The sequence below is a fragment of the Quercus lobata genome, unplaced genomic scaffold (assembly GCF_001633185.2).
Source record: "Quercus lobata isolate SW786 unplaced genomic scaffold, ValleyOak3.0 Primary Assembly Scq3eQI_1872, whole genome shotgun sequence".
Lineage (NCBI taxonomy): Eukaryota > Viridiplantae > Streptophyta > Magnoliopsida > Fagales > Fagaceae > Quercus > Quercus lobata.
In genome coordinates this window covers 48257-61728 of record NW_022154726.1, presented here as the reverse complement: position 1 = coordinate 61728, position 13472 = coordinate 48257, and the positions used below count along the sequence as shown (strand labels likewise).

Here is a 13472-nt window from a genome sequence, read left to right as displayed (position 1 = left end):
TTTTTTTGTAGTGAAATATATTATTTTATCGTAGATGATATATTATTTTATTGTGATGTTTATATTATTTTATTGTATTGAAAACTAAAATAAATCCATAAGTAAAATAAATAAAATAACTTTTGGTGAAGTTAAAAAACTAAATTTTTAGTTCCACTGCTGTGGATGCACTTACAAATGATGCATATTAATGGTCTCACATGCGGTGTGTCAAAAAGCAAATACCATTTCACATTGTTGCAGCAGACCAAGGATTCTCTTTCATATATTATTATTTCTTTCTTAGCAGCATTAAAATACAACTCCGAGACTATCTTTCAATTTGTTTATGATATCCATTACCCTTATAAAAAATAAAAAATAAAAACCTAAAATTATCTTCCCGAAAAAAGACATGAAATATAATAATAATTTTTTCCTCAAAAAAAAAAATAAAAAAAAAAAAATAATAAAATAACAGTGCACAATAGGAAGAGCCAACAGGCAAACTCCTGCCTTCAAGCAGAAGCAAGTAAAACAGGTTAATTTTATCTTGGTAATTGAAGACGAGACCTTAATCAAGCTTGGACCTTGTCCCACTTAAGGGGCTTCACCACCTCCCATGTGAAGTCAGTGTCATCCCTACCAAAATGTCCATAAGCAGCAGTCTTCAAGAACCTGCCATTGCCACCCCTCTTGAGATCAAGATTAATGGAAATCATACCGGGCCTGAAATCAAAACTCTCCTTCACAATCTTGAGGATCTCTTTGTCAGGAATCTTTCCAGTACCATAAGTGTCAACAAACACAGACAAAGGCTCAGGAACACCAATGGCATAAGAAACTTGCACAATGCACCTTCTGGCAAGTCCATTAGCCACAATGCTCTTTGCAGCTTGCCTAACAATGTAAGCTCCACTCCTGTCCACCTTAGTTGGGTCCTTCCCAGAAAATGCACCACCACCATGAGCACCCCATCCACCATAAGTGTCAATAATGATCTTACGGCCAGTGAGACCAGCATCACCATGAGGTCCACCAATGACAAAACGGCCAGACGGGTTAAGGTGGAAAATGGTCTTCTCATCAAGGTACTTCTCAGGAATCACAGACTTGATCACATGCTCCTTTAGATCGGCTGCAATCTCATCATTTGTCACAGTCTCATCATGCTGAGTAGAGATGAGCACGGTGTGAACACGAATTGGAACCATGGCACCTTTTTCATTGTAATACTCAACAGTGACTTGGGTTTTCCCATCTGGCCTAAGCCATGGGCATGTACCATTCTTGCGGACCTCAGTGAGGCGAGCGCCAAGTTTGGTTGCAAGAACATGGCTCAATGGCATCAATTCTGGGGTCTCATCAGTAGCATAGCCAAACATGTGGCCTTGATCACCAGCACCAATCTCCTCTGGCCGCTTTGTGAGATGACCGTGCACACCCTGAGCAATATCAGGACTCTGCTGCTCAATGTTAACAAGGACCTTGCAATTGTCTGCATCAAGACCCACATCGTCTGAAACAAAACCAATGGCTCGGCATGTGTCACGCACAATTTTCTCATAGTCCACATTGGCCTTGGTTGTGATCTCTCCGAATACCATGACCATGTTGGTCTTGGTGCAAGTCTCACAGGCCACCTTGCTCTCAGGGTCCTGTGCTAGACAAGCATCAAGCACTGCATCAGAGATCTGGTCACAGAGCTTGTCTGGGTGCCCCTCGTTCACTGATTCAGAGGTGAATAGGAAGGTCTCCATTTCTTTCAAGCTGCAAAGTACACCAAAATAAAATAAAATTATGACCAATACCACAATTATACAGACTAACCAAATTTATTCACTCTATTATGAATAGATGCATATAAACATTGGGACATTCCTACAAGGGAATACATGTGGCCGACCCAATCCGTAACCAACCCCAAAATTTTGAGACCCGGGGTTGGTTGGTGATATTGTGTATATATAATTATATATAAAACTGATCCGATGGGTTTTTTTTCCCCCCCACAGATCTGTTTAGTAAAATTGCTAGGAAGTAATTGAAAATAACAAAGTACAACAGACAAATGCATAATGGATCTATTTAATTGCATACAGTACAAAAACCCAGCAACAGCAACTGACAACCGACAATCGTTCAAAACTTTGCTAGAGCAACCTTAAAAGTACCCACAAGTGCAGACTGATTTAAATAACATAAATGAATTAAAATCCTGAATCCATTTCACAGTACAACAGAAATACCCTTTACACAAACGCAAACACCAACAACAAAAAACAAACAAATCAGAAATGGTTGATTCATGGGTTTCCTCAAACACCCAATACCCAACTTATCATAATCCCATATTTACTCACACTCAAAACGCAATTAAAAAATGCCACCAGATCTGAAACCTTAATGCACAATGCTATTATAAGATTACAAATAGAGCAAACCAAATCATAACAAGAAATATAAGAACTAGGCCTACCTCGAGAAAGGGAGAGAGAGAGTTAGAATGGGTTGTGCTTGGCTGAGTGAAAATGTGGACCAAAGGGGTTTGCCTTGCCAAGCGGAACGAGTCCAGAGTTGGGGTTTTAGGTGCTAATTTATAGAGAATGCGGAGTGTCAATAAGAAGCGAATTTTGGGTTAGATTCATTCACTGTAACGCGGGGTCTACATCCACGGCTGAGATTACATGTTGCTAATTTGATCTCAGCAGTCGGTGACAGCGTGTCGGTGAGTTGAGGCATGTTTTTTTAGGATTTTAGTGAGGATTGAGGAACAAGGAGGATGACGCGTTTAACTGGGAATTGCCTGTAAAGGTTAATAAGGCCACCTACCCCAGCCTGTCGTCGGCTGTGCGAGTCTTTGACTCGGATATGTCAAGCCACCCACTACTCGGCTTGCTCGGTCTTGGACTAACCAACCCACCCACTTAGTTAACTCTGTTTAAAAATTAATTTGAAAGGTCTCAAAACACTTTCCTCGTGTATAATATAATTGTCATAATGCAATCGTGTACAAACTCTTTCTTAGAAGGAAACCGATTTATTTATTTATTTTAAATAACACACATTTTCAAACAATTTCATTAGTTAGCACGTTTTTAAAACTATTTAGAAAACTAACATCTCGAGTTCTACATACTCGATTTTGGATTGCTAAATCGAGTCCAATGAACTCGATTTCAACATTTTGTCATATGAAACTCGAGTCCATATGACTCGATTTCTTCAACAGACTACGTCAATGCCTTCAAAGAAAGAACAGAAGCACCAGAAAAATTCTCCCAGAATTAACAAGCTTAAGAGAATCCAAATGGTTGTCTCACCTGAAAACCAAATTTGTTCATCCTTACAGCTCTGAGATAGTTTGCATTCTGCAAGCCTTCATCTATAGGGTTGAAATCAAACCCAAACCGCTTCGGTGTTGAAATCAAAACATTTGTGGGGTTGTGTTTTGATTTGGGGGTATTTTTTTTTCTGATTTTTGGGTTTGGGTCTTCATGGGGTTGGTTGCAAATTCTTCTTCTTCTTCTTCATGGATTTGCTTCTTCTTCTTCTTCTTCATGGAATTGGGTCTCTATGGGTCTGCTGAAGAAATCGAGTCCTACAGACTTGAGTTTCATATGACAAAATGTTGAAATCGAGTTCAAGGGCTCGATTTAGCATACCAAAATCAAGTATTTAGAACTTGAGATGTTAGTTTCCTAAATAATTTTTAAAAAGTACTAACTAACAAAATTGTTTGAAAATTGGTGTTAGTTTGAAAAAAATCTGAAGGAAACACTAAACACAACACTTGAAAGTAACGTGTTTAAGCCTGGTGAGATAGTGTTTTCAAAAAAAAAAAAGCCTAGTGAGATAGTGTAATTTTTTTTTTTTTTTTTTTATGGGATAGTGTAATTTTTTTTTCTTTGAGAAACAAACACACACATACACAAGGGAGAGAGAAAGGGGTTCTACCACAAAGGCACACTACAACTCCACTCAAAAGCCATAGTAACTTTTTAAGGGAGGGTGTGGCAAATTATACTACACACAACACACTCTCTTTTAAATGTGTGTATATGTTTAACAATTAGTTTGTTTCTAAAAAATGAAAATACTACTTGAAGGAGCCCAAAACTTTCAAATGATGTCTAGTATCATTTAGAATCATATTGGACATTTAAAAAATAAAAATAAAAAATCTTGAATTAACCTAGAGACTAAGGGGTGTTTTTTGTATTATACCTTATATTGTAAGTTTGTAAAAATTAGGCTTTTATTATTAGGTTTGGTTAATGAATGCCCTCAAGGCAGTGGTTAACGAATCACTATAAAAAAAATTGTGATGCTAATTTTATAGAAAATATAAAAAAGCTATTGAATAAGTCAATTATTTTTTCCTCTTCCCATCAAAAGTTTCTAAAAATGATTATTAACAAATGCCCTTAGGGTATCTTTTATCATCTCCCTTTATATTATTATTAGTATTATATAATAAAAAACATTTCACTTTTGGTTCGTACACTAAATTAGAATCATAATATAGTGAGTTCTAATTAACTCAATTGGTAAAATATTTTGTTATCGAAAAAGAGATTTCGGATTTGAAGTTTTAACCTTGACTACAAACCAAAATAAAAATAAAAATCAATTGGTGTATTGATCTTGATCATGGAACGTATGCCTATCTTATTTATTATTTTTTTTAAATCTTAATATATCATATTTTCTTTGAATAATAAAAGGGAAATGTTTTTTTTTTTTTAATAAAAGGGAAATGTTAAGATGCCCTAAAGGGCATTTAGTTTATAAAATATTTTTAGAAACCTTTTGTGGAAAAAAAAAAGGTTTTGTGATTTTTTTTTTTTTTTAATATTTCCCATGAAAATAGTATCTAAACTTTTCTAAAATATTTCATTAACAAATGTCCTAAGGGTACTCATTAACTAGACTCATGTGGGGCCCAAATAATTTATGGGCCGGGCCCATTTACCCATGAGGAGGCCAAAGGCCCAAGCCGAGGAAGGCTATGGCCCAAGCCGAGGAAGGCTATGGTCCAAGCTCGGCAGGATAGCCTTGGGATTCAGCCGAGGACAGTTCAGTCCTCGGCAGACCCAAAGTCCCACCAGGAAGAGGGGTAAAAACGGTATAGGACTAAAACTAGGAAGAAAAATCTAAAATATCAAGGGAAAGCTGCCCTTACTGCCATTTAATACTCTGAACCTGACAGAGCCGTATTCCTTAGCCTTTACAACCACCCCCAACGACTTTGGGTATGGGCTGATGGGACAAGTATCAGTCTAGGAAAAGTCGATCCTACACGTGGACGAAGGACAATGAACACAGGCAGATATAAAAGAAAAGATAAGTAACTTAGAGAAGGGGCTGGGAAAAATGGCCAAAAACCAGAGCCTCCCAGCCCACCTCCAGGAGAAAGATCCCAGGGGTGAAGAAAACTTAAACCATGTATGAACACCACGAAAAACCCACCGCCTGGTGACCAAGGCCTAGCCTTTCAAACCCACGCTCTACAAATGATATTGTTTGGGCCTTTTTACGTGCAAACCCAACACTGTTTAGGTTCGTTACGAATTGTGTCCCCACAATTGGCGCCGTATATGGGAAAGGCTTGTGTGTTAGCATAGGCGGTGGGTCGAGAGAGTTCCCTTGTCATTTCTGACAACTGGTTATAGAGTTTTAGAGTAAAGTTCCGCTAGGGGCTATGCTTCTTGACTAGGGGCTACTCTTGGTAGCGTTAATCGCTCGGATAATTCTAGGGGCTTGGCCGAGGGGCTAACTCCCCTAAAGCCAAGGTCCAGCGCCAAAGAAAACTAGGTTTTGGACAGAACCAAGGCATTGCATAGTCCTCGGACTCAAGCCTATGGGGAAACCAATTACCTGGATGAGGAAAATAAGGTTTTGGACAGAATCAAAGCATTGCATAGTCCTCGGACTCAAGCCTATGGGGAAACCAACTACCTGGATGAGGAAACTAGGTTTTTGGATAGAATCAAGGCATTGCATGGTCCTCGGACTCAAGCCTATGGGGAAACCAACTACTTGGATGAGGAAAACTACGTTTTGGACAGAACTAAGGCATTGCATAGTCCTCGGACTCAAGCCTATGGGGAAACCAACTACCTGGATGAGGAAAACTAGGTTTTGGACAGAACCAAGGCATTGCATAGTCCTCGGACTCAAGCCTATGGGGAAACCAACTACCTGGATGAGGAAACTAGGTTTTGGACAGAACAAGGCATTGCATAGTCCTCGGACTCAAGCCTATGGGGAAACCAACTACCTGGATGAGGAAACTAGGTTTTGGACAGAACCAAGGCATTGCATGGTCCTCGGACTTATGGGGAAACCAACTACCAGGTTTTGGACCAAGGCATTGCATAGTCCTCGGACTCAAGCCTATGGGGAAACCAACTACCTGGATGAGGAACTAGGTTTTTGGACAGAACCAAGGCATTGCATGGTCCTCGGACTCAAGCCTATGGGGAAACCAACTACTTGGATGAGGAAAACTAGGTTTTGGACAGAACCAAGGCATTGCATAGTCCTCGGACTCAAGCCTATGGGGAAACCAACTACTTGGATGAGGAAAACTAGGTTTTGGACAGAACCAAGGCATTGCATAGTCCTCGGACTCAAGCCTATGGGGAAACCAACTACTTGGATGAGGAAAACTAGGTTTTGGACAGAACCAAGGCATTGCATAGTCCTCGGACTCAAGCCTATGGGGAAACCAACTACTTGGATGAGGAAAACTAGGTTTTGGACAGAACCAAGGCATTGCATAGTCCTCGGACTCAAGCCTATGGGGAAACCAACTACTTGGATGAGGAAAACTAGGTTTTGGACAGAACCAAGCATTGCAACTCAAGCCAAGGAAACCAACTTTTGAGGAAAACAGAACCAAGGCTTTGCATAGTCCTCAGACTCAAGCCTATGGGGAAACCAACTACTTGGATGAGGAAAACTAGGTTTTGGACAGAACCAAGGCATTGCATGGTCCTCGGACTCAAGCCTATGGGGAAACCAACTACTTGGGCAACCAATTTCTTGGATGAGAAGAAGATTGAGTTTTTGTAAGGTTGGCTACTTAATAACAATTCTAAGTTGCTCAGTCCTCGGCTCAAAAACTGTAAAAGGTTAATGCCAATAGGAGTGTTAAGAAAATGTTGAAACGCGTCACTATTTAGTAGCCTAGGGGGGCTGTTCATTTTGCGGGTGATATGTCCTCGGATGGTTACTTCCTACACTGCCTCGTGCATTGAGCTATCATCTCGACCAATTTTGGGGTAAGTATCATTTTTTTTTTACAGGTCGGCATTGTTGTGCCAAACAACTCTATTAAGGTTATGGTGATATCTTTTTCTTAGCAAGCATTTTTGCCCTAAGTGTCATTGATTCAAATGCTATATTACTATGCCGAACAGCACTTATCAATACATAATAGCGCCTTTCTCTTGGATAAGGGATTATGGCCCCAAGTATTGTACTCTAAGGTCGGCGGTATGGTGCCAGACCGACTCAATAGACCCATCATAATGTCCTTTCTTTTCCTGCCTAATGGGAGTTTCAGCCCTAAGTATCTTTTGTTTTATTCAATATTATTAAGCCGGATTGTTTTTATAAGCGCAGAGCAAGATCTTTCTATTAACTGGGACTTTGTTCCTAGACGTCGGCCACAGTTTAAAAAAAAAAAAAATCTTTTCATTCACAAGATTGTATGTCTATTCATTGCTTTATCATTCCGGATATATAGAGATAGAGTATGTGAAATAAAGTGATAACAATTTTTATTAATACAAAGATGTATTACAACGTACAAAGAGGGGCTTAAACAAGCCTATACAAAAGGTAGATTGCCAAAACAAAAAAACAAAAAAAAAAAAAAAAAAAAACAATACGTTAAGTAAACGGTCAGGTCTCTTTTTAAACTCGTCTCCGAAGTCCTTCCAAACTCTGCCTCGGTAGCGCCCATATCGAGAGAAGGACCTTTTTCAGAAGAAGATGGAGGAGATGAATGAAGAAGATGGAGGAGATGAATGAAAAGAAGGAGGAGAAGAAGAGAGAAGAGATGAAAAGAAAGAAAAATGAGCAAAAGAGGGAGAAGGAAAATCACCAGGATGGATCTAGTGGTGGAAAGAAGTAGGAATGGCAACGGGTCGGGTTCGGGCCGGGTTTTTTCATACCCGGGCCCGACCCGCGGGCCAAGACCCGTAACCCGGACCCGGCCCGTTTAGGGTACCGGGTTTTTTCCCGGGGCCCGGACCCGCCCCATCCGGGCCCCGCGGGCCCCGTTTAGGAATTGGGCCGAATTCATGGCCCAATCAAAAAAAAAAAAAATTAAACCCAAATTTATTTTTACCTACATTAAGCCTGCATTTTTGGGCCCAAATTTATTTTTGCCTACATTAAGCCTGCATTTTTGGGTCCAATCAAAAAAAAAAATTTAAGCCCAAATTTATTTTTGCCTACATTAAGCCTGCATTTTTGGGCCCAATCCAAAAAAAAAAAAAAATTTAAGCACAAATTTATCTTTGCCTATATTAAGCCTGCATATTCTAATGCAATTCAAGCCCAAATAATATGGCCCAAATGCCAATAAATAACATGGCTCAAATGCCACATGGCCCACATCATAAGCTACTAATAATAAATCAATAAACCACCTGTTAATTATAAATCAATAAACCAATAAACTATAACTAATATCATAATCACTAGCTAAACATAAAAATAAAATAAATCCAACAAGTTTAAGAAATAAGTATCAAAAGTTCAACGAGTCCAAGAAATTAAAAAGCTACAAAATAAATCCCACAAGGTCACAAGTTTAGAATAATTACATACCAACAAATTAATTCAACAAGTCCAAGAAATTAAAAAAACTACTAAATTAATACAAAATATTTAATCTTCATCAATTGTGATGCAACTCCCATCAATTGTGGCACAACTCCCATCATCTTCATTTGGCTCCCCATCATTAAGAATGGATTGAAATGTACCATCTCCTGGTATAATTGAAGAACCTACAACAACAATGAATTAAAAAATGTAATAAATCTCATCAAATTATAACTAGCAAATATAAAAACACAATTTTGATTTTATAAATAAAAATTAGACAATTACTAACCGTTGATTTCACTCCATAACCAATTCTGAGCACACATCATTGCCTCTATAGTCTTGGGATGTAGTCTACTGCGGTGTGGACTTAAAAGTCTTCCACTAGTGCTAAAAGCAGCTTCTGAAGCAACAGTTGTGACGGGAATGGCTAAAACATCTTTTGCAATCCTTTGTAAAGTAGGATACTTGAGACCATTATTTTTCCACCATGCCAAAATATCGAAGTCTTCACTCCTCTTCAACACTCCCTCATCAATGAAATGATCAAATTCCATTCTACCACTCCCATGTTTCTTTGAACTACTTGAACTATTGTTCACAAACCCATCAAACCTTGACATTGACCCAATCAACCTAAATTTTATTTGTGCCCCTTGATTTGAAGTACTTGCAGGCATATGAGAACTTCCTTCATTATCTACAGGAGACTCATCTACATCTCCATACTCATCAAGCAAATCATAACAAAGATTCTTAATTTTTTCAATCTCCAAATCAGAATTAACACCATAAATGCTAGGATAATAAAACTCCAATAATTTCATCTTATATCTTGGATCTAAGATAACAGAAATAGCCATAACAACACTAACATTAGCCCAATAAGAATTAAATTTAGCAAGCATGCTTTCGGCCATCGTACTTATCATCTCACTTGAAGACAAACTCCATTCATTCAATGCAATTTTCAACTCACACACCATAGAAAAATACATATTAGTTGTGGGGTACTTACGACCAGAGAAAAACTCAGTCACACTAGAAAACAACTCCAACCTCCCACAAATATCTTTGGCTACCTCCCAATCATGATCATATGGCAAACAAGTATAAGATGTTTCACGTTTAGCCAAACGCGAGAAAACATCTTTATAAATCAATGCAGTAGAAAGCATTAAGCAAGTTGAATTCCAACGAGTTTTACAATCTAAAACTAACTCTTTGGTGCATTGAATACGCAATTGACGCGCATTTTCTTCAAATTTTTGTCTCCTCTTTGGTGATCCAGTCCAATAAATCACACTATCACGAATCCTTTCAATACCATCACCAATAAGAGACAACCCATCTTGAACAATCAAATTTAAAATATGTGCAGCACATCTCATATGCAACATAGACCCACCCAACATAAGAGAACTAGTATCAAGCTTATTCAAGAGAAGTCTTATCATGGCATCATTAGTACTACAATTATCTACGGTTATTGTGGACAACTTCCTATCAATATTCCACTCTAAAAAGCAATCAACAAGGACATCGGCAAGAACATCTTTCGTGTGTGGAGAAGGAACATAAACAAACCTAGAAAAATAATAGGAATAATTATAACATAACTAAATAAACATTCAATTTAACATAACTCAGTAAACATTCTAAATGTAAAATCTTTAACATTCAATTTATAGATAAAAAAATTACCTTAAAACCCGACTTTGCAACGTCCAAGCATGATCAATGAAATGAGCGGTAATGACCATAAACCCTCTCTTTTTGTTACTTGAAGTCCACATGTCAGTTGTAATTGCCATCCTACTTCCATTCTTGTCCGTGATCTTCAAAGCTTTCTCCCTCTCATTATCATAGATTTTAAAAATGTCACTCTTCAAAGTATTTCTTGTGACAAGTTTAAACATCGGTTGAAGATCCGTCACAAATTCTCTAAACCCAATGTGATCAACTATTGAAAGGGGATATTCATGTAAAATGACCATTCGAGCAAGCTTATTCCTAACTCTAGCTTGATCAAATTGATAATTACTTAAACTCATAGTTCCATCCACCTTATTTTGTTGTTTAATTAAGACTTGTTGTCTTATATCTTTAAACTTCATCCGTGGACATCTTGCTAGATGATTACGCAAATGGGTTGTACCTTGGCTTGAATCACCCAAGTAAAGTTTGCCACAATGATGGCATTGGGCTTTAACTTTTCCTTCAACTTTCTTCCTTGTAAAATGAGCCCAAACATCTGAAGTGGTCTTTCTTTTTTTACTTGTATCCGAGTCCTCATTTGTAGGCTCTTGCTCTCTCTCTTCCTCTGTCCCTGGACTTCCTCGACTCCCTTCTTGTTCCTCTACCTCTAAGTCCACCATCGGGGATTTCGGACTCCTAATTGGTTCAGAAGTTTGGAGGTTAGAATCAAAACAAATTTATTATTACACATACTTATTAATTAATAGGCACAAATTCATAATTACACAAATTAAACATGATTAACAACAAATTCAAACACTTACTCGTTGTTTAATGGACATAAAGGTGATGGTGATCCTGAAGGTGAGCTGCCAGGCGACAATGGTGAGGGTGATCGTGAAAATGGCGAAGGAGACCGCACAGTTTGCAAGGGACCACGTCCGGTTCTTAAAGGAGAGCCACTTGGCGAGGAAGAATCAGATTTGTTTGTGTTTATGTTTGTCTCTTCCATCTCCGTTTTAGGCTCTATATTCCCAACAAACACAAAAAACAATATTTCACTACCATATTTCACACTTAGTTTCACAAGAAATGCAAGTTAACAAAGTTAATTTGATGCAATTCCTACCCAAGAAAGCTTAACTATTACAGCATCATTATAACAGCCACGGAAAACAGAGCAAGCTCAACTATTACAAATCCATGAAATCAAATACACGCAATTTGCATAAACAAAGCAATAATCAACACCAACTGCCGCAACCTCTCCAAAGCATAATAATAAGAATGACCCATCAGTTTTGATCCAAAGAAACCAAATTACCAAAACCACAAACTAAATATTTGATTCTATTTTTTTGGATAATTCAACATTTGATTTACTAAATCAAAAACATGAAAAATTGATAATAAGCCATGTCTGTCTGTCTTCAACTTATTTCATGTTGCAATCACCGACAAGTTAGTACAATAATAATAAGGTCTATAAAAAGATCTTAGATGCATGACTGAAGCGACACCGTTTTCAGCAACTGGATTCGGTTCTAATCATAATTAACCACAAAGAGTTGGAAAACTTGAACCGCACAAAGTGACAACCAGCGCACTCACAAAACACAACAGTCACAACTATCTTTCGGTAACCGTATGGTTACTCACTTTACAGTTACATAATTTTTAATTGGACATTATTCGAAATTTCCCACCTTAAAGAACTACAGTAAATTCTAACTCTCTCCAATTAAAAGTCAAATGAAGAGCCTCAAAAAAACCTGATCATGTGTCTCCCCCATTTTCACACTCACCGACAAAACTACAACCAGATCCAAACATCAAAAACAAACAAACAAACGCAGAAAATACCAAAAAATTAAAAGATTTAGAACTTACGAATTATACAGCCATATCCATGTTTCCAAACAGAACAAACCTCAAAGTTCAGCAAAAACAGAAACGAAAGTGAAATTACACAGAACTCGACAAACACCAAATCATCAAAAGCTTCAGATCAGAGATTTATTTAGGAAGCTCGAGGTAATGCATGTTTCCCGTGTGGTCAACATAATCTTTATGTTGTATACATACAACATAACATAAAGAAACAAACTTACATACTTTAATTAAAAGATTCGATTCAACCAATAACGAAAATCAATAAGCCTAAAAAATCAACAACATTGAAAAATTGAAAGCAGAGAGAGAGAGAGTACAGGGGCGAATGCGAGGGAAGGAGCGAGAGTGGTGGAGAACAGGTGATGAAACCGAAAGTCCTGATCGGCGATCTTGAAGCAGGCGACGACGTTCGGATCGGTACCAGAGACGCGAACTGAGGGAGGGTAGCCGGAGCCGGAGGCTTGTGAGGGTCGGACTGAGGGACTGAGGTACTGAGGGACGGACTGAGGGACAGAGACGCTGAGGGACGAAGTGTGGGAGTGAGGGTTGTGAGGGTCGGAGTCGTCGGACTGAGGGACGGAGGCTTGTGAGGTTCGGACTGAGGGACGAAGGCGTGAGGGAGTGTCGGAGTGTGGTGTGGGACGACGGCGTGAGGGTGTGGGAGTAGGGAGGGAGGCTGCGGCGTGCTCTGAAGACTGAAGAGTGAAAGAGTGAAGAGAGTTAGGGTTAGATTAAGGGGTATATATATATGGGGGGTAGTTTTGTAATTTTAGGTTCCGGGTTTTTTCGCGGGTCGGGTTTCGGGCCGGGTCTCGGGTCGGGTCTCGGGTTTTTTAATTAAAACCCGGACCCGACCCGGACCCGTTTCGGATTTTTTTTTGGAAACCCATACCCGACCCTATTTCTAATCGGACCGAGTAAAATCCGGCCCATTAGGGTCGGGCCGGACCGGGTACCCACGGATCGGGCAAAAATTGCCATCCCTAGAAAGAAGAAGAAAGAGAGGTAAAAGGAGACACCAGTGAACGAAGAGAGGAAGAAGCAGGGGCACTTGG

General features: G+C 38.9%; 2 protein-coding genes across 2 annotated transcripts; both read right to left on the bottom strand.

The window, feature by feature from the left end:
* Positions 1-237: 237 nt before the first annotated feature.
* On the bottom strand, positions 238-2633 carry LOC115973157 (S-adenosylmethionine synthase). Its single transcript, XM_031093401.1, has 2 exons — positions 2459-2633; positions 238-1749 (listed from the first exon to the last, which is right to left on the bottom strand). The coding sequence occupies exon 2, from the start codon at positions 1737-1739 to the stop codon at positions 558-560; it is 1182 nt and encodes a 393-aa protein (XP_030949261.1). The 5' UTR covers positions 1740-1749; positions 2459-2633; the 3' UTR covers positions 238-557.
* A 6180-nt stretch (positions 2634-8813) lies between these two features.
* LOC115973152 (zinc finger BED domain-containing protein RICESLEEPER 2-like) lies at positions 8814-13055 on the bottom strand. The gene is made up of 5 exons (XM_031093396.1): positions 12735-13055; positions 11349-11550; positions 10531-11220; positions 9116-10413; positions 8814-9008 (listed from the first exon to the last, which is right to left on the bottom strand). Exons 2-5 carry the CDS (start codon positions 11534-11536, stop codon positions 8887-8889), a joined length of 2298 nt encoding a protein of 765 aa, XP_030949256.1. The 5' UTR covers positions 11537-11550; positions 12735-13055; the 3' UTR covers positions 8814-8886.
* Between the last annotated feature and the right edge of the window lie 417 nt (positions 13056-13472).